Consider the following 21,616-nt stretch of genomic DNA (forward strand, 5'->3'; position numbering starts at 1 on the left):
CATAACAGTTCACCTTAGTTTTTATTGTTTCCATTTTTATCCTTATCTCTTGCTTTTTCAACCCCATTCTCTTGGGTCTTTCCTAAACTCTTTACCCTCCTCGCCCCTTGTCCAATCAGAGCCCTCAGCAGCACCTGAGGGTGTGTCCTGCCAGAGTGCCAGCTCCAGCTCGCTGAGAGTTAGTTGGAGGCCGCCTCCAATGGAGGGTCACAATGGCGAGTTGGCAGGTTATGAGCTGAGATACCAGAGGGTTTCTGGGGCAGGAGGCGGAGGTCAGGGCCTGGAGGGGAAGGGGCTTCCTATCCCCGCCCTGCAGGGGGAGACATTGCTAGAGGGGCTGGAGAAATGGAGCTGGTACAACATCTCCATGGCAGCCTTCACTGCAGAGGGGACTGGACCCAAAAGCCTCGCTGTGATCTGCAGAACTAATGAGGACGGTAAGAGTAAGAGCCATAGATCAGACCTAAACAGTATTGAATGTGTAGTTGATTATTTACTGGCTCGACTGTTGGTCACTTAATTAATTCTGAATTTGTGTGTGCTTAGTTCCTGGTGCAGCCCCTCGTCAGGTGGACCTCCAGCCGCTCAACTCCTCAGCGATCAGAGCCACTTGGAGGTCTGTGTTGCCACGGTTACGGCAAGGCCAAATCCGTGGCTACCAAGTTCATTTCGGCCGTGCTGAGAGCGGTGAATCACGAAACCTTCCCCGCATTAAAGACCTCTTATTGGACGAGTCCCAGGTGAAGTCATAACTGAATTCATTAAATATTTTTAATTTATTATATAATTTAACATTCTCCCTCACACCTTTTTGTTTTCTGTCCTTTGACTGACTCCCTCTCTCATCTATCTTGGCTGCTTGCTGGGTGTGTCTCATCTGTTGGATAAGATGGAGGAGGATGACTCGACTCAATATGTGAGTGCAGACAACCCATCCGCGCTTTATTATGAATGAATGCACTATTATAGCGCAATGCATCCAATACATTACACAGAGACAATTTGACCACTGGAGATTTGTTTAGCCAATGCATAACTGTAAAGGAAGTGAAGCAAGAGGTATGTGTATTGTCTCATATTAAAAGTAATAAGTTAGCAGTATTTAATAGTTCTGTTATGTGTGTTCCCCCACAGGAGCTCATTTTAGAAAGTCTGAAAGCAGAGACTTTCTACTCCATCTCGGTGGCAGCGTACACCACCAAAGGGGATGGAGCGCACAGCAAAGCCAAGCTGGTGCAGACCCTGGGGATTGGTAAGCATATGCCAAGTATACAGTTCAGTGCAATTGATTGAGTAACGCACTGTACTTAAGATCCTCCATTAAGCTGTACCAGCAGGCAGTAAATAAACAGCTAAATCAATTCGAATTCTTCCACAACATTTTACATGATCTACGTTTTATATATACATTACCATTTGTTGTTGTTGTTTGCAGTGCCCGGCCCCCCCTCCCTTTGGGTGCATCCAGGATCTGGTCCGTCAGTGGTGGTGCGGTGGGCTCCTCCAGTGGAGTGCTCTGATAGCCGGGGGGCTCCGCTGGAAATCAGGGGTTACCGCCTGCAGTTTGGCCTAAAGAATACTTCCTTAGACACCACAGTGAATTTCACAAATCGTGAGAGAAACTTCACTATCAGAAACCTCTCCCCGGGGTCCTCCTACGTCTTTCTTCTCTCTGCTAAGAGCCGAGCAGGATACGGAGACATGGTGCAGCAGGAGATAACAGTTCCCATGTTCCCACCCTTGGGATACCCAAAAATAACTGACTTTGTTAATGCCACTTGCTGCTCCCTCCAGTTCTCCTGGTTGCCCCTTGCCCAGGAAGAGTGCAATGGTGACATCACAGAGTACACCTTATCGTACAGAGAAGCCACGGCCCCCAAACCCTCTGCCGACCCCGGCCCGTCAGCAGTACCAGCCCCTACTGCCCCCCCTTGGCTGATCACGCTGCCAGCGATTGAATCCCGCTACACCATCCTGGGCCTCAATCACAGCACAGCCTACGTGGTGCAGCTAAGAGCCCACAACAAGGCGGGGCCAGGCCCCTTCAGCCCACATCTGGTGAGCCGAACCCTGGCCTTTGAAACAGGTAGGGCTGGCCTCAGGCCGCAGGAACACCCCTTCCTCTTCTAAGCACTGGTTCAGCTTCACATCTCCGCTCCCTTTACTGTGGATTTCACTACAAACCACTAAACTAAATGAAGTCTGGGCCGGTTCTTACAGGTTGGCCATTCACCTGTGAACCTCGGAGAGGCCGAGAACTGCAAAGTCCAGGGGAACACGACTACTTCCCCCAATCTCCTCCACTCACTCACTTATACCTTCATCACCTACCCTTCACCACCAGTGGAAGCAGGCTGAATGTTAATGGATGTTTGCTTCAAGAGCACTGCTTATCACAAACCCTCAGGTAAAAGTCAATGCAGGACTTGATATACAGCTTCTTTTTTGGAAGGTAAGTGTTCAGTCTGAATTCAGGGGGAAACTGGTCTGGTGCTGTATCTGCAGGTAAGCTTTTTTTTTTTATCTGATAGACCTCCACTTCCACCTTTTCCAAAGCCTTTGCTGACATGCTGAATCGGAGTCTAACAAACACAACCTTACACTCTCAGAATGTGGCATGTCACATTACTCGGTCTGAATGTTATTTCTACTTTAACTCTTACCATCCACTCTCCTCATCACCTGCCCATTCTCCTTACCATCATGCATACTTCTCCCAGTAACACATCTGACTGACATTTACATTTTTACAGGTTTGCAGTAGGAAAGCAGCGGGGCGGATGCTGGTTGAAATAAAATGCTTCATCATGTGTGACACCGTTTTTCTTGGTTCTCCTTCCTTCCCCAGATGTGCCGAGGAATTTTTCCGTCAATCTGGCCACTAAGACCAGTATTCTGCTGACCTGGGAGTTTCCAGAGAGCAGCAACCCCTATCGCTTTACGGTATGTCGATGGCGTGTGCATGTACCTGTGTGGTGCCTTATGTCTAAGATTATGTTTTAATAAATTATAAATACCCTAATATTTTTGGATACTTTCGGTTAAAATACCTCACAATATTATAGGTTTGAACAATACCTTGAACTTGAACAATACCCGCAACTGTGGAAGTGTTTTTTTACCACCCGTTGTTTTACCTGGGCTGGCTTTATGCAGTAAACATTGAAATAAACATGTATTATACTAAAATATGACAACTAGTACCTGCAAAACTTACACTTTAACACATTAGATTCCAGTCTTATGCTTAGCCAAGCCTAGACATGTGCGGTGCATATTTTCTAATCCAACTCCAAGATTTTCTAATAACCATATCTCCCAAAAATTTCAATCAAGGTTAAGGTGAGGGAGTTTGACAGGGCAAAATTGTTTTACATCCTTGAGACTTTAAAATAGAAATTGAAAATAGGTTAATTTACAGGATAAACTGATACAAATGTACAGTCTATAAACATACAGTACATTATACAAACAGGCATATTTGCCTTTACCCATTGTTCTCACCTTCTCCCTTCCTCCAGGTGGAGTATAACAGACAGAAGATGGAGGTGGACGCTCGTCTGAAAAAGGCTGTCATCCCAAACCTTCAGCCTGACACGAGCTACGACTTTAAGATTACGGCTCCGGAGGGAAACATGGGCGGCCTTCGCCATCGCATCTCCGCCAAGACTTCCCCACCAATTACTATCCGCCGCCCTGAAATTGACCACACCCGTGACACAGAGACCACCGTCACCATAATCCTGCCGTCGCTGGAGAATCGTTCTCCCGTCAAGTAAGATAGAGTTAAAGATGTTGGTATAAAAAGTTGGCCTTCCTAGACTTGCTGCACTCGGGTCAGATGATATCTAAAGGTGTGGGGCATGATGATAACACCACATAACCTATCCGACAAGATGTTGAAAATACAGTCTTTATTGTCAAGACATCGTGAAAGTAGTTAGACATGTTTCCTTTTGTACCAGTGCACCTGGTGTTATGTTGTTTTTCCTCCTCTGCACCCACAGGAACGTGTATGTTGTCGTGGTTCCACTGAGGAGAGCCCGCGGCGTCATCAGACACCTCAAGAGTCCAGATGAAATGGACCTAGAGGAGGTGAGAACCACAACAATGACAGCACCCTCTGATGTATATTCCTGGGAGAAGGAAAAGACCCATAAACACACACACACAATAAGATTTGATGAGGATTCTGGCAGCAATTACCCTTTCTGATTCCATTTCAGTGTTTAAACATTAGTCATTGGTATTGGAACGTCTCATTTTTCCTGTTTGTGTCTTCCCCTCTCTCTGTTTCTCCTCTCGCCATCTCTCAGCTGTTAAAAGACATCAGTCAAAAGCAGAAAGATTCTCGGCAGCAGAAGCAGGTGGACCTGCGGCGGGCTTACATAACGGCCCGTTTCACACCTGCCACGCTGCCGGCCTTCTTCACCCTGGGGGACCAGCTGGACTATGGGGGCTTTGAGAACCGAGCTCTGGAGGCGGGGCAGGAGTACGTCTTCTTCATCCTGGCCGAGCTCAACTCCACAACGGGGGTACGGGAGCCACCGTGTCACTTCTCCTTTGCTTCTGCGTTTATAGCCACTCCCTCATTCCTCGCTGCCCGTGTTTTTCTGCTGCAGGCTGTCACTATACATTCTAATCAATACGGCCTCGCTGCTAAAACAATAAAATGCACGTCAGTCAAAGTGTTGTAAGCAAAAGGCAATAACCTTCACGTACTTCCATCACCTCTGCTAATAAAGAGTGAGTGTACCTACTGTGGCAGTGGAAGAGATATTGCCTTGTGCACTGCACTGGACTGTATATATGTGCATTTGAATTTAAAACAATTGTAAATATATGACTTGAATTAGGATAGATTTCATTTTTTATTAGATGTGTTTTATTATTAAGACTTAGCCTAGGGGAGGCTCTTCAAAAGTCCTTTAGAACTAATAAAAATGCACTTTATTCAGTTTATTGCAGTTATATACACTGTGAGTAAGATCAGGTGGATCCTTTTTTGTGTCGTCTAAAATGCAGAGACAGCGAATATTATCTCGCATGCGTGAGCAGCCTGTGTCCTCTCAATCTAATGCAATCTAATGCAACGGCTCATGACTGAGGTACAGGGTTACGCTTTGGAAAGACTCGGAGAAAGAGCTGTGGCACTGATGCTTTTCAAGGCTATTGTGTGTTTAGTTTTTGTAATTATAATTTGCTTGTGCCATGCGCTCATGTTCGTTTTTCCAATGAGATAAAAAAAGAAACACTTTTCCAGTTTCTTGTTTCTTGTTTTTCTGACTATATGCCCGTGTGTTTGTTTACAGAAAATGTATGTGGCGAGTCCCTACACAGACCCTGTGATTGCCCCAGATTCAGACCCCCAGCCCCTCGATGCAGGCGACGGTCTGATCTGGGTGGTTGGACCCGTCCTGGCTGTGGTCTTCATCATCTGCATTGTCATTGCTATCCTCCTTTACAAAAAGTGAGTGGGAAGTGATTCTCCCCGAGCCCATAGTTACCCTGAATGTAATATATACTTTCAAGGGTAAAAAGATAAATAAGTTCTATCAGGCTTCGACTTAACAGACAATGTGTTTTAGTACTGTAAGACCAATTCATTCTTAGTTGTCTGTTGGGAGTATTTTTTACAATAATTAAAACACATTTAATATTTCAGCCTTTTCTTTTAAGATTCATTACCTTTCTATCTTCCATGCTTTGGGCTCACATTCTGTAAGCAACTCCTGCTGATATCCGGGATTGTTTAATGTTTGACTATCCTCCCACAAATGCTCAACTCTTAGCCGTATATTTATGAAATGTGTTCCAATTACGAAGTTTGTTCTCCCTACGAAACAGTCTGACCCTGCTTTATTCCTTAGATATCTGCTGCATGCCATCAAGCGTTTTGAATACTAATGGGAAATATTGATTTCCTCTCTTACAATCTGTCTGTTTCCTTCCTTTTCTCCCCCTAATTATTCTTTCCCTTGCTCCTGTTTCACTGGAAGCAGCAAACCTGACAGGTAAGATTAAACCAATGTCAAGCTCTTTGTTCATTTTAACCCACAGCAATTACATGATACCAGATGCTGTACGGGGAACTTGTACAAAGCTGTAAAATACCATTTTTATTAATGCACTATTTACTCAATCCAGGTAGCCATGCTAATGATGTGTCACAAGTCAGTCTGTTTTTTTCTCCTTGGTTGTTTTTATCTACTAATTGCTCTTTTGACTAAATGCTGTTTGAGCAGCAAGCGCAAGAACTCTGAACCCGGTACCAAGAGACTTTTGGAGAACGAAGATGGAACGAGGATAGCCCATCACCCGACAGACCCCGTGGAGATGAGACGCATCAACTTCCAGACTCCAGGTATGAAACACACTTCGTAATTGCACACTAAAATGTACTTCCGATTGCTCATCAATTGACGATGAAATATTCATGCCACTATTTTTAACTTTGGTAAGATTATGCAGACAAGATTGTGAAGGTGCATCACAACCCACGTGGCAGCTTCCAGTCATTTCTAGAATCAAAATGGCCGCTGCCCAGGTATTGCAGTCAGTGCTTACGGCTGAGTCATAACGGTGTGACAAAATCAGATCATCTCCTCTCGCCCACAGTCCATATGCCAGGCTGCAGATAACACATCAGAACACACAGATATCTGTCTTATCACTCCCAAGTTAAACGGTCAAAATGATATATCAAAATGTGAGTTGCTGGTTAACTGTGATAATTCATAAAGGAATTCATTCTGTTCTCTCTGGCTCACCAACTTAAACCCTGCTGTGATGTAACTACAGGCATGTGGCCGCTGCCCACCTCCTACAGAGCGACATCTAACACAGCTGCTTTGGTCCAGGCATCAGGCGGATGATGCTTTACTTTATCTCCTTCCTTTAAATTAACAGCATCCAAAAACACATGGCCTGGAGGGATTGAATGACAGTATTTTCGATTGTGTCATGAGTGCAGTTCATAAATAAGTCGTTGTTGAAAAGGTGGCAAGATGTGTCATCGTGAAGAAAGGTTTTACCTTGCAAACTTTCTCATTTAATCCATAGTTTAAGGTGGAGTTTTTTTTACATGTTCGTGGGAAGCGAAGTAAAACCCACGGAACAAAGCGCTTCAGCTCGTCTCTTCGATCATATGATTGTTTTACTCTCATGTGGCAGAATAACTGAAGCTCCCGCTTCTTCTCTCCTGAGATTTGTGAGTGAGATGCTCAACAAAGATGAAATGTGTCTCAAACCTAACCAGCTGATGCTATCTGAGGTCGTTTTGGTCGTGACAGAAGCATTTTGTCGTGATAACCTGTGGGTGCTGCAGTGCCATGCTGGTGGAAAAAAATAACCGTTGATACGGCATGAGCCTGTTATTAACAGGCTCATGAGTGTGTATGTGGGTGTACGTTTGTGCAACCCTCCTAATTAGTGTTCTGTCTGTGTTTGTTTTCTCTGAATCGTTGCTCCTCTGATCACAGAGAAAGCAATTTATCAAAGAAAAACAATTTACAAACAAACAAGACTCGCCTGACTTTGTCCTCGCACATGGATCAAAATTGATTTTATGCCTCAGCGTGTTCCTTAATGATATGTGAAGTTCTCTGATTGTATTATTATCTGCACGTCTTTGCATATGAGTGATGTTGACCTGCAGTAATTTAGGGTAACTCAGCGTGTGACTGTTGTTGTCACGCAGGAATGATGAGCCACCCCACCATCCCCATCAACGAGCTGGCCGAGCACATTGAGGTGCTGAAAGCCAACGACAACCTGCGCCTCTCCCAGGAGTACGAGGTAAGAATGAATATGTATCCTCATTGTTTAAAGATGTTAAGCCTGTTAAGCCTTGCTTCATAAAGCATTCTTATTTAACATTTCCATCTATGCGTGCAGATTATATGTTCATGATTTATTCAGCTCTGCAATTTGTTGCTGTAACTTGCCTACATCACAGAATGCTCTTTCCATTATCCTCAAGTACACTACTCAATACGCCACTCTCTTAATGTGTATTTGCTGCTGCTTTTTCTTAGTCCATCGACCCTAGTCAGCAGTTCACCTGGGAGCATTCAAACCTGGAGGTCAACAAGCCCAAAAATCGCTACGCTAACGTCATAGCGTACGACCACACCAGAGTAATCCTGGCTCCCCTAGAAGGTGAGGATTAGCTGAAAAATAAGATGTTTAGATATAGACATGTGAGAGTGGGAGTACGAATGTGTTTAAAGGGTTGAAAGCAAAGAGAGGTGGGAGAAGGAGAGGGAGAACTGCATGATGGATGAAATGTGAAATTGCAAACAGTACTCAGGACTGGCTGTGTGCAGTGGCATGAGACGGACAAACAGTGCCAGTGCATTCAAGTGCAGCCAGCACTCCTCCAGAACAAGAAGGGGGGGAATGGATTTGATCTTCAGCTCATGAATTTACACAGACAGTGTTGTTTGTTTGTTGTCGTCCGCTAGTCACCTAGCAGCCGTCTGTCGTAAGGCGCGGCTGCCAGATACAAACAAGTTTGTTAGGCTGTTTGATGTCATACACGCAGGTTAATTTATTATGTTGCTTATGCAGATGCAGTTTAGCATCAGAGCCTTACAAGTGTCTCGTCTGCGCAGGTATCCTGGGGAGCGACTACATCAACGCCAACTACATTGATGGCTACAGGAAGCAGAATGCCTACATCGCTACACAGGGGCCACTGGCGGAGACGTTCGGGGACTTTTGGAGGAAGGTGTGGGAGCAGCGGGCCGCCTCTGTGGTCATGATGACGCGCCTCGAGGAGAAGTCACGGGTAGGAAGTCCAACCTCCACACACTGACCCCCAATATACATCTTAGATTACCCGTCATTTATAGTTTAGCCTGTTTGCTTTACAAATGTAATTACACCTATACACCCTTTAAGGCAAGGCAAGTTTATTTATATAGCACCTTTCAACACAAGGCAATTCAAAGTGCTTTACAAAAATGAAAGACATTAAGACCATTAAGAAACATGTTATAAAATGGCATTTCAAAACACTCAATTAAAAGCAAAGATAATAAAACATGAATAACAAAAGGTACATGAATTAAAGTTACAGTGCAGTGTGAGATACACACATCTGAAATATTTAGGTCTGACTCGCAATTATTGCTAACTTTTTAGCAGAAATAGTTTTCTTTCACCTCACTTTCTTTCTACTTTCTTTTGTAACTTATCCTTTAGTTATTTCAAGTGTTTCATGCTAAACGAACTCCCCTTTTGAAAATGTTAATCTGCAACCCAATATTCAGAAAATGCAACGGACCCTGGCCATATTTGTGTAGCACATGGGCGTAATTTCCACTGGGGACAGGGGGGACATGTCCCCCCCACTTTTCAAAATCCCGTTTGTCCCCCCCCCCCACTTTTCAAATGTGTTTTATTATTATTTTACGCAAGCGGTCATCGTCACGGAGGAGTGTCTGTGTGTGTGTGGCAGGAGCGCATTTTGTTGTGAGATGAGAAGAGAGAGAGAGAGAGAGAGAGAGACGGAGAGCGAGAGAGCAGCGGGAGAGAGAGTAGAGAGGATATTCTGAGATAGAGAGATGCGATTAGATCTCTTATCGATATATATCTCGATATATCGACCGTTGTGTTGTTGTTAGCATCTTGGTGCTAGCTCGGAGCTAACGGAGATTAGAACTGTTTCACACAATAAGAAGAGAGGGAGAGCTCTCTCCTGTCGGACTGAGAGGCTGAGATAACGTCAGTTTAGGGGAAGTAAGAAGACTACGCTGAGAGCGATAGATTTTAACTTTAGTCTAAGTTATCTCAGTGACTCTCAAACGGTTTGGTCATCTATGTAAACAACAAATATTTCCATCTATTTAATATAGTTGTTCAAAATAAGTTAAAAAATAATTCCAATGTCAGTAAAAAATAAAAAAACACAGTTTGAAAGGGGAGTGATTAGTAAAATATCCATAAATAAAAAGAAAGAATGCAGACTAGGTAAGATAAAGGTAGGAAAGAGGAGTATATCAATGATTTGTTATTGGTTGTGAGCATATTCTAATGGCTTTTTGATTATTGAAATATATACAGTTCTGTTTCATATGAGTGTTGAGATCTGTATCCACAAATCTCTTTAGTTGCCCTCAAAGTGCACCAGATTGATGCCTTTAACTTCAATTTAAAGAAAAATATCTTCCCGGGGGTGCAGGCCCCCGGACCCCCCAAGAGGATGTGAGGTCATCACGAATAAAACAGGCTCACATGGATAGGATACTAGATAAGTTTGCGCACTCATTATATACACTACACATTTTTCTTGGATTAGTTAACACCATAGTCCCTAATATATATTTGTAGAAAGGCAGGAAATGGAATTAAATCGAGAACAATGTTTCATTGCGGAAGAATCCCTGTTTTGTGTCCCCCACTTCTCAAACCAAAGTTACACCCTTGGTGTAGCATATACAATTAATTTTCTCCCAGACATTCTTGTGGCTTGCTTGTTTTGGACCCCATCTGTAACCCCAATACACGTAAGGGACTTTAACCAATATGTATATGTTCATTTTATTCATTTCTTATTTTAAAAGTTACTTAACTGTATATAATTGTAATCGTATCTCTTTAATTTGATGAATCTTTAATCTTGTGTGAATCTGTGCTGTCCTGTTTTTCAATGTTACCCTGTTGCTGTATAAACCACTGAATTTCCCCACGGGGATTAATAAAGGTCAATTTTCTCTTATCTTAAATTTAGGGAAACAGATTTTTGTAATTCAGTCTGAAAACCATAATAGTTATAATGATGATGCTTTTGCATTATCCGTGCAGATAAAGTGTGACCAGTACTGGCCGAGTCGTGGCACAGAGACGTACGGGACGATCCAGGTCACCCTGCTGGACACAATGGAGCTGGCCACATTCTGTGTGCGCACCCTTTCCCTGCACAAGGTAAAATGATTGCCCTCTTTTCTTGCTCCCTCTCCATCTGAATCCACCCCTTGACTCACCGCTCTGCCCTTTCCTCTAGTAATTACTGTCATTGAAAACTGCTTTGATGTCTTGAATTGACCGTTCGGAACCTGGAGTAATTACGAATGTCCACTGTCACTGACCGAGTCGCGCATGTGAACACACGGAGGAGGACAGATTATTCTGGGCTTCATGGAGTGGCTGAGATTTGATCACTGTTGGAAGCAGAGCACTTTCTTATAGCGCAGGACTAATCTAGGACCGGCAGACTAGCCTGTCTCTGTGGCCTACTTACAAATACAGAAACTGGGCCAACTTTCGCTTCCAAGTGTTGCACAGCCTCTCCAAATGTTGTGATGTGTTGTCAAACGTCCAGCTACGAGATCTGTCATAGAGTGGAGAATAACACACATGCAATATTTACTTATCCTATTATTCCTGTCTGTTGTGTAAGAATATTTGGGGTCTTCAATCTTCAGTCTTTGCATTATCTAAAACTATTCCTTTAATTTATACAGTGTGTGTGTGTGTGTAGGAATCATTATGATTGCATTAATTAAAAAGCTTCTTGGATACATTTTTTGTTTATTTTAGTTTAGTATATGACAGTGAGAGCGCATATTGACAGTGCAACATTTCTTCTTAGCAAGAAAGGCTTATTTTCATTTCGTCCACAGGCAGGCAATAGTTAAAAGCACAGACGTTAGAAATAAACGCATAACATATCAATCAAAAATAGTCCTGGCTTCTATAGTTGGCAATAACTCAATCATAACTGATATATATACTGATATTCTGTACAAACTGTGAAGTCCACTGAGACAAATGTAACATGTGTGATATTGGGCTATATAAATAAACATTGATTGATTGATAACTGATGGAGATATATCTGAGAAACTGAGTTCAAACCAATTGGAAATGTTGTCATTTCCCTTCAATTACTGAATACGTTTAATATTAGAACATTCAATAATGCATAAAGTGAAACATCTAACACATGCACATGTTCAGACAAATGTGTCTTCAGTGACTGTAAAGCCACATTTGTTTCTTGTCTCTTATTTAAGAGTGGCAGCAGTGAGCGGCGAGAGGTGCGTCAGTTCCAGTTTACATCCTGGCCAGATCACGGTGTGCCGGAGTATCCCACCCCCTTCCTCAACTTCCTCCGCAGGGTCAAAGCCTGCAACCCTCCTGACGCCGGACCTATTATCGCTCACTGCAGGTACAGCACACACACCTAACTTTATCTTAAAGGTCACCTATTATGACCTTTTATACATAAACATGTGTCCCCTCTGTGTAAAGAGATTCTGAGAGTTTCAGGAAAAAATATTCGCTCACTTTTTGTCCTGATCCATTTATATAAAAACCTGTCAGAAAATGAGCTGATCAGATTTGTATGAGGTCATAACGATTGTTTTGCTTGTGTCCAACCATATCTGTTTGGTATGTTGAGCCAAACACTTCAGAGACATGTTTTGTATATATCTGAGACCTATAATTTATTGATGAAAAATTGTATAATAGGGGACCTTTAAATTGATTCATTTTGGTAAATATGCATTTTTAAAAATTAGATGAGAATAAGGATACCACTAAATCTCTGGTATCTTCTCAGCCCTAATTAAGGCACAACTAAAAATCTCAATATGTTGAACTATTCCTTTAAATGAAAGTAGGAAACAGAAAAAGCTTCCCTCTTGGTCAACACTTATTCCTCTTCCTCCATCAGTGCCGGCGTTGGTCGGACTGGCTGTTTTATTGTCATCGATGCCATGCTGGAGCGCATTCGACAAGAGCGCACTGTGGACATCTACGGTCAAGTGACCCTGATGCGCTCACAGAGGAACTACATGGTGCAGACGGAGGATCAATACAGTTTCATCCACGAGGCCCTCCTGGAGGCCGTGGCCTGTGGGAACACTGAGGTGGCCGCGAGGAGTCTTTACTCCTATATGCAGAAGCTGGCCAAGGTGGAGCCCGGAGAGCACATCACCGGCATGGAGCTGGAGTTCAAGGTAGGGGAGAGGGGTCAAATTATAAGGGTGTGAATATTTGCTGTCTCGCAAATATTACATTTTAAGAGATTGTCTGAAAAGAGGCAAAGAGAAGTGTTTTTTGAGCTACCTAAAACAAAATCATGTCTTCTTATAATCACCTGTTACAAGTTGCGAGTGGTGAGCAGTTCAAAATGTGGTTGATTTTCCTTTCTGAAATCGTTTAAATGTATTCATACTTATTGGAGCCTTTGAGATATAGTCTACCTAAGAGATGACATGAACACAAATTAAAAAATTAAAAAAACTTTTCCAAATTATTTTTGCATTCCCCCAGATAGGGAACCTTTAGAAAACGGTAGTCCTTTCCATAAAATAACTAGGAATACATATTTTATAATCCTGCATTCTTGCATGCCAAATAAGGTTAGATTTCCTGGAATATATATATATAAATAATATAAATTAAAACTAAATAGAAACATCTTCACACATTTTACATATTCTCTCTCCGTGCAGCGGCTGGCTAACACCAAAGCCCACACATCCCGGTTCGTCACAGCCAACCTGCCTTGCAACAAATTTAAGAACCGACTTGTCAACATCATGCCCTATGAAACCACCCGCGTCTGCCTCCAGCCAATCAGAGGCCTGGAGGGCTCTGACTACATCAACGCGAGCTACATAGACGGATACAGGTATGTTTTTGTCCAGAGAACATTAATGTGACCTGATCCCCTCGTCCTCCTATGATGGCTGCATGAGTGAATGGACTGGATGGGTTTTCACCACAATGTTCCCACCTGTCACGTCCTGTCACATCGGTCATTATTGTAAACATGTAATCGCTATTTGTCTTGCTGCACGGCACTTGCCTCAGTCACAGGGCTTCTGATGATTCAGGCATTCAGAGCAATTGCACACACCTGTTTTGACTGTTCCTTTTCTTGCCTGGAGTCTGACCCCCTTTTCAGTCTGATGATTGACAGAGTGTGTGTGTGTGTGTGTGTGTGTGTGTGTGTGTGTGTGTGTGTGTGTGTGTGTGTGTGTGTGTGTGTGTGTGTGTGTGTGTGTGTGTGTGTGTGTGTGTGTGTGTGTGTGTGTGTGTGTGTGTGTGTGTGTGTGTGTGTGTGTGTGTGTGTGTGTGTGTGTGTGTGTGTGTGTGTGTGTGTGTGTGTGTGTGTGTGTGTGTGTGTGTGTGTGTGTGTGTGTGTGTGTGTGTGTGTGTGTGTGTGTGTGTGTGTGTGTGTGTGTCTGATCCTAATTTGTGTTTTAATTGACTGTATTGACACGATTGATTCTTGGATAGTTAAATCTGCCATGTAGATAGTATCGGTGCTGCCATCATTCTGTATTTAACGTTTAGACAGTTAAGATGGATGTGCATGTGATTGATGTTAGTGCCGTATGAACACTGTAGAGCAAGGTTTGCTGCTTTGTTCTGTTCTCGTTGGAGTTTGGTTAAATCTCTTTTGTGGTGTTTGTGTGTGTGTTTGTGTGTGTGTGTGTGTGTGTGTGTGTGTGTGTGTGTGTGTGTGTGTGTGTGTGTGTGTGTGTGTGTGTGTGTGTGTGTAGGCAGCAGAGAGGCTACATTGCCACCCAGGGTCCGTTGGCTGAGACTACAGAGGATTTCTGGAGGATGCTGTGGGAACACAATTCCACCATTGTGGTCATGCTCACCAAACTGAGAGAAATGGGCCGGGTAGGGGTAATTACATGCACAGAGACAAAGAGCTAGAAATTACATTAAATGTTAGCCCAGTTCACAATGTCATTAATCGTTTATTTTGTTCTGCTCTCTCAGGAGAAGTGTCACCAGTACTGGCCTGCAGAGCGCTCAGCCCGGTACCAGTACTTCGTGGTGGACCCCATGGCTGAGTACAACATGCCTCAGTACATCCTCCGGGAGTTCAAAGTCACGGATGCCAGGGTGAGTTCATGTTCTGCTGTATTTTGTATCCAAACAGCAAGCGTAACATTACACTCCTTGACTTTTCTGCCCTTTTCCCAATCCATCAGTGCTGTTTGAAAGCAGCGATGCAAAGCATGTCCTATCGACCTGTAGTGTGTGTTGGTTAGTGTGTGTTTTGTATGAGAATGCTTAGGTCTATTGGTAAGTAGCCCCTTAGATTACTCATTCAACCGTGCTGTCTCCAGATCACCTTGACAGCATAGTGTGTGTGTGAGTGACTGTGTGTGCACATCCTCTCATGCACATATCAGCCAATCATAGATAACTCCAGTTAGGCCTGTCCTGCACTGACGCCACATTGACAGATGCTCTATTGATCTCCATTAAAGGGGAGTCAGAAAGGCTGAGCAGAAGAGAAAAGATGTAATTGCCCTCTGAGTGGCTGACAATGGCAGACGTACAGACGTTACAGCTTGGAGTTAACCACAGCCACTGATCCAGGGTCAGATAACAGTAATCGTTAGAAGGGAAGAAAAGGATATTGCATGGCAGCGTCTCACTCCTCAGTCAATAGAAGAAGAATCTCTTTAAATAATCTTTTTGTGGAATAAAGCAACAACGCACAAGCACTAACTACATCTTTAAAGGATAAACATCTTGATGCTTTTTGAAGATACATCAGATACACTCTCTTATCAACTCAGGCTAATCGTTCTTCACCCCCTCATCACCTCACTTATTCAGGACGGCCAATCACGGACAGTGCGTCAGTTCCAGTTCACCGACTGGCCAGAGCAAGGCGTGCCCAAATCCGGAGAGGGCTTCATCGATTTTATTGGCCAAGTGCACAAAACCAAGGAGCAGTTTGGCCAGGATGGACCAATCAGCGTTCACTGCAGGTAAGCAGCATGACATCTCAGCGACTAATGATGAAACCATTCAATGTTAATTAAAAGTACATGTAATTGCATAATAACGGCAGTAGGTGTAGCACATTAAGCTCAGACACTTTGTTAACTATAGTCATGTTTCCCTTTATGGCTGCAGTGCTGGCGTGGGGCGGACCGGTGTCTTCATCACTCTGAGTATCGTCCTGGAGAGGATGCGTTACGAAGGGGCAGTGGACATCTTCCAGACCGTCAAAATGCTGCGCACACAGAGACCGGCCATGGTGCAGACTGAGGTAAACACTGACACGATGTGGGGCTGAGTGATTCATAAAGCAGGGCAGAGACAAGTAAAGCACTCTATAACACACCATTGGTCATGATTAAAGCAATATTTTAATCAATCCGGTTATATTCTTACTGTTTAATTATTTATATATTATTTATTTATATATTAATCAAACCTCAACCTGTCTTACACTCTGATTTTCCTTTTTTAATGATGATGCTATTCCGTTAAACATACTTTTCTGTCAAGCATGTGTATTCATTAATTATGAGAGAATTGAAAAAATATAAAATATTTGCACCTCCCATCATGGCTGTAGAAAAATTCATTATACCACCTAAAAACACATCTATAATCGTCCATATGTATGAGTCTATTTTATTTCCAACTGCATGCTAATATTAAAGGTCCCATGTCATGCTTTTCTGCTTATTACCCGTCCCCTTGTGTGTTATGTAGCTTTGTATCCATGTAAACGGTCTGCAGAGTCACAAACTCTCAAAGTACACCCTGTAGCGAGTAAAACTCTAACACAGAAAAGACTTGTCTGTGCTGCCCCAGAACGCCTCGTTGGAGATTTCTCTTTTTCTTCCTGGGTACAGTGACGTATTTGGGTATAGTGACTAGCCACTGGGCTCACAGGGAGGGGGGCAGGAGCTCCAACAAGCCGTTTAGGACAGAGAGTGAATACACATAATATACAGAGATCCTGTATGATAAACCAATGCGATTTTGGAAAATTGCACAATATAAATCTGTTTTAGTATACCTCAACAATGGAATTATGATTAGTAGAAATGGCCATGACATGGGACCTTTAAAACATAAAAGATGTGCTTATTTTGATTTTTTCACAAGTTTTGATCAATGGGAAAATAATTTGTTGCTGATTTGTAGCTGCAAATACAAACTTTTACGCTCTCTCTGAAAACCACATATCATGTAAGATTTTTTTTTATAACAGGTCTGTGACTGTGGCATTTTTCCCATAAACGAATGGGTTTCTAGTGTTTTGTTTATCTCAAATATGAGAACTTTCTCAAAAGGGACACTTAATCCTTCAGTTCATCTGAAAAATTAGAAATCACCAGATTGAGAGATTAGGATTTATAAGACACTCAGCAATCCCAACCTACAGTAAAGCCAGGATTTGAGTTAAGCCTCTGTTGCATACCATCGTCATGATTCTAGCTAAAAAATTAGACTGGAGAGGTGTTGTGAGCCTGTGTCTGTTCCTGTTCAGAGCAATGATTTCTCCCTCTGTGTGATCCTCTGTTTGTCACCCAGGATGAGTATCAGTTCTGCTACCAGGCTGCTCTGGAATACCTGGGTAGCTTCGACCACTATGCAACGTAAATAAAGAGACAACCCCCCATCCATCTGTCTGCTTCGAGGTCCACCAACAAACTGACGAGTGAAACGAGAGAAAGACAGCCTGAAATAACGTGAACCTTTTCCTGGGAGCAAGACTTAAAGATGAATTATACACCAACAAGGACAACAAAACATAACAACAAAAACAGCAACAATAAATCTGTGTCTAGCAGCACCCACACTGCTGGTGGGTGTGGAGACTATCCATGTGTAATACATATACTTACCTCAGTGTTCCAGTGTGAAGGACGTATAATACATGTGTGTTGTGGTCAGCTATCTCCAATATGAACCAGTGAAATACAAACAGCTTCTGAACAGGAATTATGATACTATATGTGTATAAAAAAAAGGAAAAAAACACTCAGAGCCTGGATATTTGCTGCACCCTATATGGGCTTTTTATCCTCAACTTTGTATCTATTGGTTTAGTGTACTAAGGGGTTACAAAGTGCAAAGGTGAACATTTCTATGTGTCCGTGAGTCTATTTCAAAGGTGTCTAAGGTTGCCACAGTAGCTCTGATCGTAGTTTAGAGCACTTGACTCAACACCCAGAGGACTGTTGGAGAAGCATGTGGATGCTCATTTACCCAAAACACAGTGCCAAGAGAAACCATGCAGCGTGAACGTGAGCCGTGGCCTACAAGGAGAGATGACTGCCTCTTTTATCCAGCATAACATAAAGTCAGAACAGAGACCGCTCTTACGAACACTGGCCAAGGATCAGTTCATGCTCATCTCCAATGGTGTCCTCGCTGAGCAACAGCCCGGCCTCAGAACAGTGATTAGAGCCCGTCATATCCTCCACTGGGCTGAGATCTGTAGTCCAGTGCATTCTTCGTCAAACAAAGCTTGCTTGCTATTTGCTGTGGTCCTTGTTCATCCTCCAGCTCATATCCTCTTGAAGTCAGCCCCATTGTGTCAGCTCACCAGTGGCTCATTGAGAGGGATGCTAATGAAAGCTTCAATCCTGCTAAAACAGTTCTCATCCCATCTCTGCTGACATGATTTTTGTGTGTTTTTACTGTACGTCTCTGCCTTACGCTGACTTATTTCTTGTGTTCATGCTGCTCAATGTTCATGCATTGTGTGCTTAACATTTATTGTCATACAGTATCTGAAATTGAGGATGAAAGTTATTTCCCAATCATCTTCATCCTCTAAAGCTTACCTACTTGAATTGCACGACTTCGCAGTTACATCAATCTTGTGTTTGTACTATATAAGGCTACTGGCAGTGAAAGATAATGACAGAAATACAAAAAAAACATTCAGCGCTTTTTTGCTCACTTTCAACAGTCCTCTCCCCTCACCTACCTTCATATAAACTTCATTCAAATTCTCTCTGTTTCTAAATCACATTGTACAGAACATCCCAACTTAACCAAATGATGTTTCCCCCCCCGTCTGCTCCAGTAGAAATGCACAATTCTGTGATATCGATATATATCTTTTCTTGATTTGACATATAATCATAATTGGTCCCATGTGGTGATTTAAGAGCACATCGATGTCCGGTGAATCAGACATTTCGGTTTCACAGATTTTGTACATACAGTCTATCATTGGAGTCCTATAACAGTACAGTTACATACGTCTGAGCACAAGATATAACGTGGGATTGGATGTGATGTAGTTCTTATTGTCGCAAAAAAAGCCTTATTGTTCACTTTGTTATATTTATTTCATATGATTTTTTAAGATATTTATTATTCTATTTTGTTACTTTTTATGTTCGTTTTTAATCTATTTATTTGCGATGTCTACCAACTATAACCGATAAGATGTTGTGTACCTATTTCTTTGGCGAGCCAATGTTAAAGTATGATATTGTCACTGTTTGTTTTTTTATTTTCGATGGTCAGTTTTGGTGCTTTTTTATTTGCTTTATTATGATAAAGTATGCCCTCTGTGTAGGGTGCTATTTGATACTGATTACTGATGTCCGACTAGTTAGCTAGAGATGTGCATTAGAGGAGACCTAGTTTAAGTTTACAGTGATGCCCTTTTGATGCCCCCCCACTCTCCACCTCCATAGCAACAGCAGCGGTGTGATTGATCACCGAAACAGAGGTATGGTCCGCCCCTCCGTGATACGTTTAAGGGCATCAGAGAATTACATATAGAGAGCAGATTTGTTGACTAAAACCTCCGATAAGCTGTTGGTATTAAGATTCCTGGAAAGCACATAGTAGCAGGTGTATTTTTGAAAGAGAATGGGCCAGCTACATGCACCCTCTAAAGTTATTGTTTATATCTGAAATTATTCTGATATGAAATTGTGTGGTCCAGAAGTCTTGACAGTGTGTGACATATATGAAATATGTTATTCCTTCGATTTCTAATGATTATTGTGTCAAGAGAAATATAAAGGCACTCACATGAAACATAATATGACGTGTGTTGAGGGCCAGCTCTGATGACTCACCCCCTCACTTATGTACCTGTTCTTTCCTTTCAAACCATGGATGTAGATATTGTATCTTGACTTTGTATTAAAAGCAGGATGATTGGATATAGCGCACAATGAGCTGTTTGATTTGTGTTACTTTCCTTATTTTTTTTTTCCTTCATTGCCCACTAGATGGGACCAAAGTTACTCTAAACTCAAATGCACTACTGTCACTGAATGCAGCTTTAACTAAATGCATTATAAACAATTACACACAAAAGTCTTGAAATTAAATACTTATGCCTTTCTTTTAAGCATGAGTATTAATTAAGACAGTTGAATGCTGGTTTGGAGCTACACAAAGAGATGGCATTAATTTATTCTGTAACTCCATTTGTAGCATTATAGCATAGTAATACATGAACAAGGCAAAATAATGAAGTGTTCATGCCATATAGGAAGAATGGTAGGGACAGTAAATATGTACATGTTAAAGCATACTGAGACTGTAAGGATTTAAATAATGTATTGGAATTACAATGTAAATACAAAATAGACACACTACACAAATATGTAATAACTTCCCTGGTTTCCTACTGCTTATAATACAACACTTAATGAAAAGAGTTTTTTTTTTTAATGAAAATTAGCAGAAGGACTGTAAGCAGCTGCAAGCATTCACTCTTTCTCTAATGCCACGTTTACACAGAGATGAAAACGAACCTTAGTCGATATCAAAAAAGTCTTCCGTCCACACGTAATCGGCAGTAGTACATATGCTGGGCCTGTAAGTGGCGCTGTACATCCGTCTCAAAATACACCAAAAGCAGCGAAGAAGACCCCCCGATCTGCACATGGATGTAAAATAAGAACTGCATACAGCGTGGGAGGCGGGGCCTCATTCATTCCTATGAGAGTTGCTCATTGGCGCATGATGATAAAATGGCCCAACTTTTGAGAGAGCGAAACGTCACAGATTACCCGGCATGCCTGAGAAGTACCCGTATGTGCGCTCATAGCGCATGCGCAACTTTAACCAAAATGCTCGTTCACATCAAGCACGTCAATTTGCGTACATGTAAGTTACAGAACCGCGCGTTCATGACAGCATGGTAATGATTTGTTATTATGATGGATTTGATATTAACGAGGCGGCAGCTAGCAGCTAGCTAGCAATTATGCTAATGTATCAATCGTTATGTACTTATATTACGCTGTAACAGGATCTAGTGATATCCAAGCAACAGAGCTTCATTTAGCATGAAAGAATTATTGCACTGTATATATATATATATGTATATATATATATATATATATATATATATATATATATATATATATATATATATAGTGCAATAAGCTTCTTAGTGCAATACGAAGCTACAGGGACGTTAATAACGTCGGTAATATTAACTTTATTTAATACAACATTTACGGTACAAGATTTAATCATACAGCCCATGTAGTATAATAATGAATTACAGCAAACATGTGCAATATATCCATTATTACAGCTCCGTGGGATGGCAGTAAGACGATATGGGTCTGTTCTTATTGTGCATCCATGGGTAAAGATAAACGCAACTCAAATTGGTTTCTCATACAGCATCTCTGTAAACTACGTGTACTCACTGAATTTCACTCTCTGCCTTTAACGGCTCGTTGTAGCTCCAATAGCTCCAGCCCCACCCTCCCTGTGAGCACAGTGTTCTCCGATTGGTCGGGACCATGCTGAACACGTAACATGAACGTGCCGGGCGGCGCGGTCCCGTGGGTTAGATGCGCATTCATAATGCAGAGGGAAATAACTC

General features: G+C 42.2%; 1 protein-coding gene across 9 annotated transcripts in view; it reads left to right on the forward strand.

Moving 5' to 3' along the window:
* Nucleotides 1-19,928, forward strand: part of LOC117462008 (receptor-type tyrosine-protein phosphatase S-like) — a 72,955-nt gene extending 53,027 nt beyond the window's left edge. For 3 of the 9 annotated variants that reach the window (XM_071206428.1, XM_071206427.1, XM_071206430.1), the window contains 19 exons: nucleotides 2,849-2,943; nucleotides 3,522-3,775; nucleotides 4,008-4,095; nucleotides 4,317-4,535; nucleotides 5,313-5,470; nucleotides 6,000-6,014; nucleotides 6,246-6,364; nucleotides 7,700-7,797; nucleotides 8,037-8,160; nucleotides 8,616-8,791; nucleotides 10,810-10,929; nucleotides 12,021-12,175; nucleotides 12,686-12,971; nucleotides 13,470-13,648; nucleotides 14,526-14,658; nucleotides 14,755-14,880; nucleotides 15,607-15,761; nucleotides 15,910-16,045; nucleotides 17,326-19,928. In XM_071206428.1, coding sequence (XP_071062529.1) covers nucleotides 2,849-2,943; nucleotides 3,522-3,775; nucleotides 4,008-4,095; nucleotides 4,317-4,535; nucleotides 5,313-5,470; nucleotides 6,000-6,014; nucleotides 6,246-6,364; nucleotides 7,700-7,797; nucleotides 8,037-8,160; nucleotides 8,616-8,791; nucleotides 10,810-10,929; nucleotides 12,021-12,175; nucleotides 12,686-12,971; nucleotides 13,470-13,648; nucleotides 14,526-14,658; nucleotides 14,755-14,880; nucleotides 15,607-15,761; nucleotides 15,910-16,045; nucleotides 17,326-17,394 — 2,705 coding nt within the window. In that variant the 3' untranslated portion in view covers nucleotides 17,395-19,928. Of the gene's footprint in view, nucleotides 1-119; nucleotides 438-546; nucleotides 741-889; nucleotides 917-1,134; nucleotides 1,253-1,435; nucleotides 2,087-2,848; nucleotides 2,944-3,521; nucleotides 3,776-4,007; nucleotides 4,096-4,316; nucleotides 4,536-5,312; nucleotides 5,471-5,999; nucleotides 6,015-6,245; nucleotides 6,365-7,699; nucleotides 7,798-8,036; nucleotides 8,161-8,615; nucleotides 8,792-10,809; nucleotides 10,930-12,020; nucleotides 12,176-12,685; nucleotides 12,972-13,469; nucleotides 13,649-14,525; nucleotides 14,659-14,754; nucleotides 14,881-15,606; nucleotides 15,762-15,909; nucleotides 16,046-17,325 lie in introns of all 9 variants that reach the window. The other 6 variants (XM_071206429.1, XM_071206432.1, XM_034104034.2 and 3 more) reach the window with 4 other exon arrangements.
* Nucleotides 19,929-21,616: the final 1,688 nt, after the last annotated feature.

The sequence above is a fragment of the Pseudochaenichthys georgianus genome, chromosome 17 (assembly GCF_902827115.2).
Source record: "Pseudochaenichthys georgianus chromosome 17, fPseGeo1.2, whole genome shotgun sequence".
Classification (NCBI taxonomy): domain Eukaryota; kingdom Metazoa; phylum Chordata; class Actinopteri; order Perciformes; family Channichthyidae; genus Pseudochaenichthys; species Pseudochaenichthys georgianus.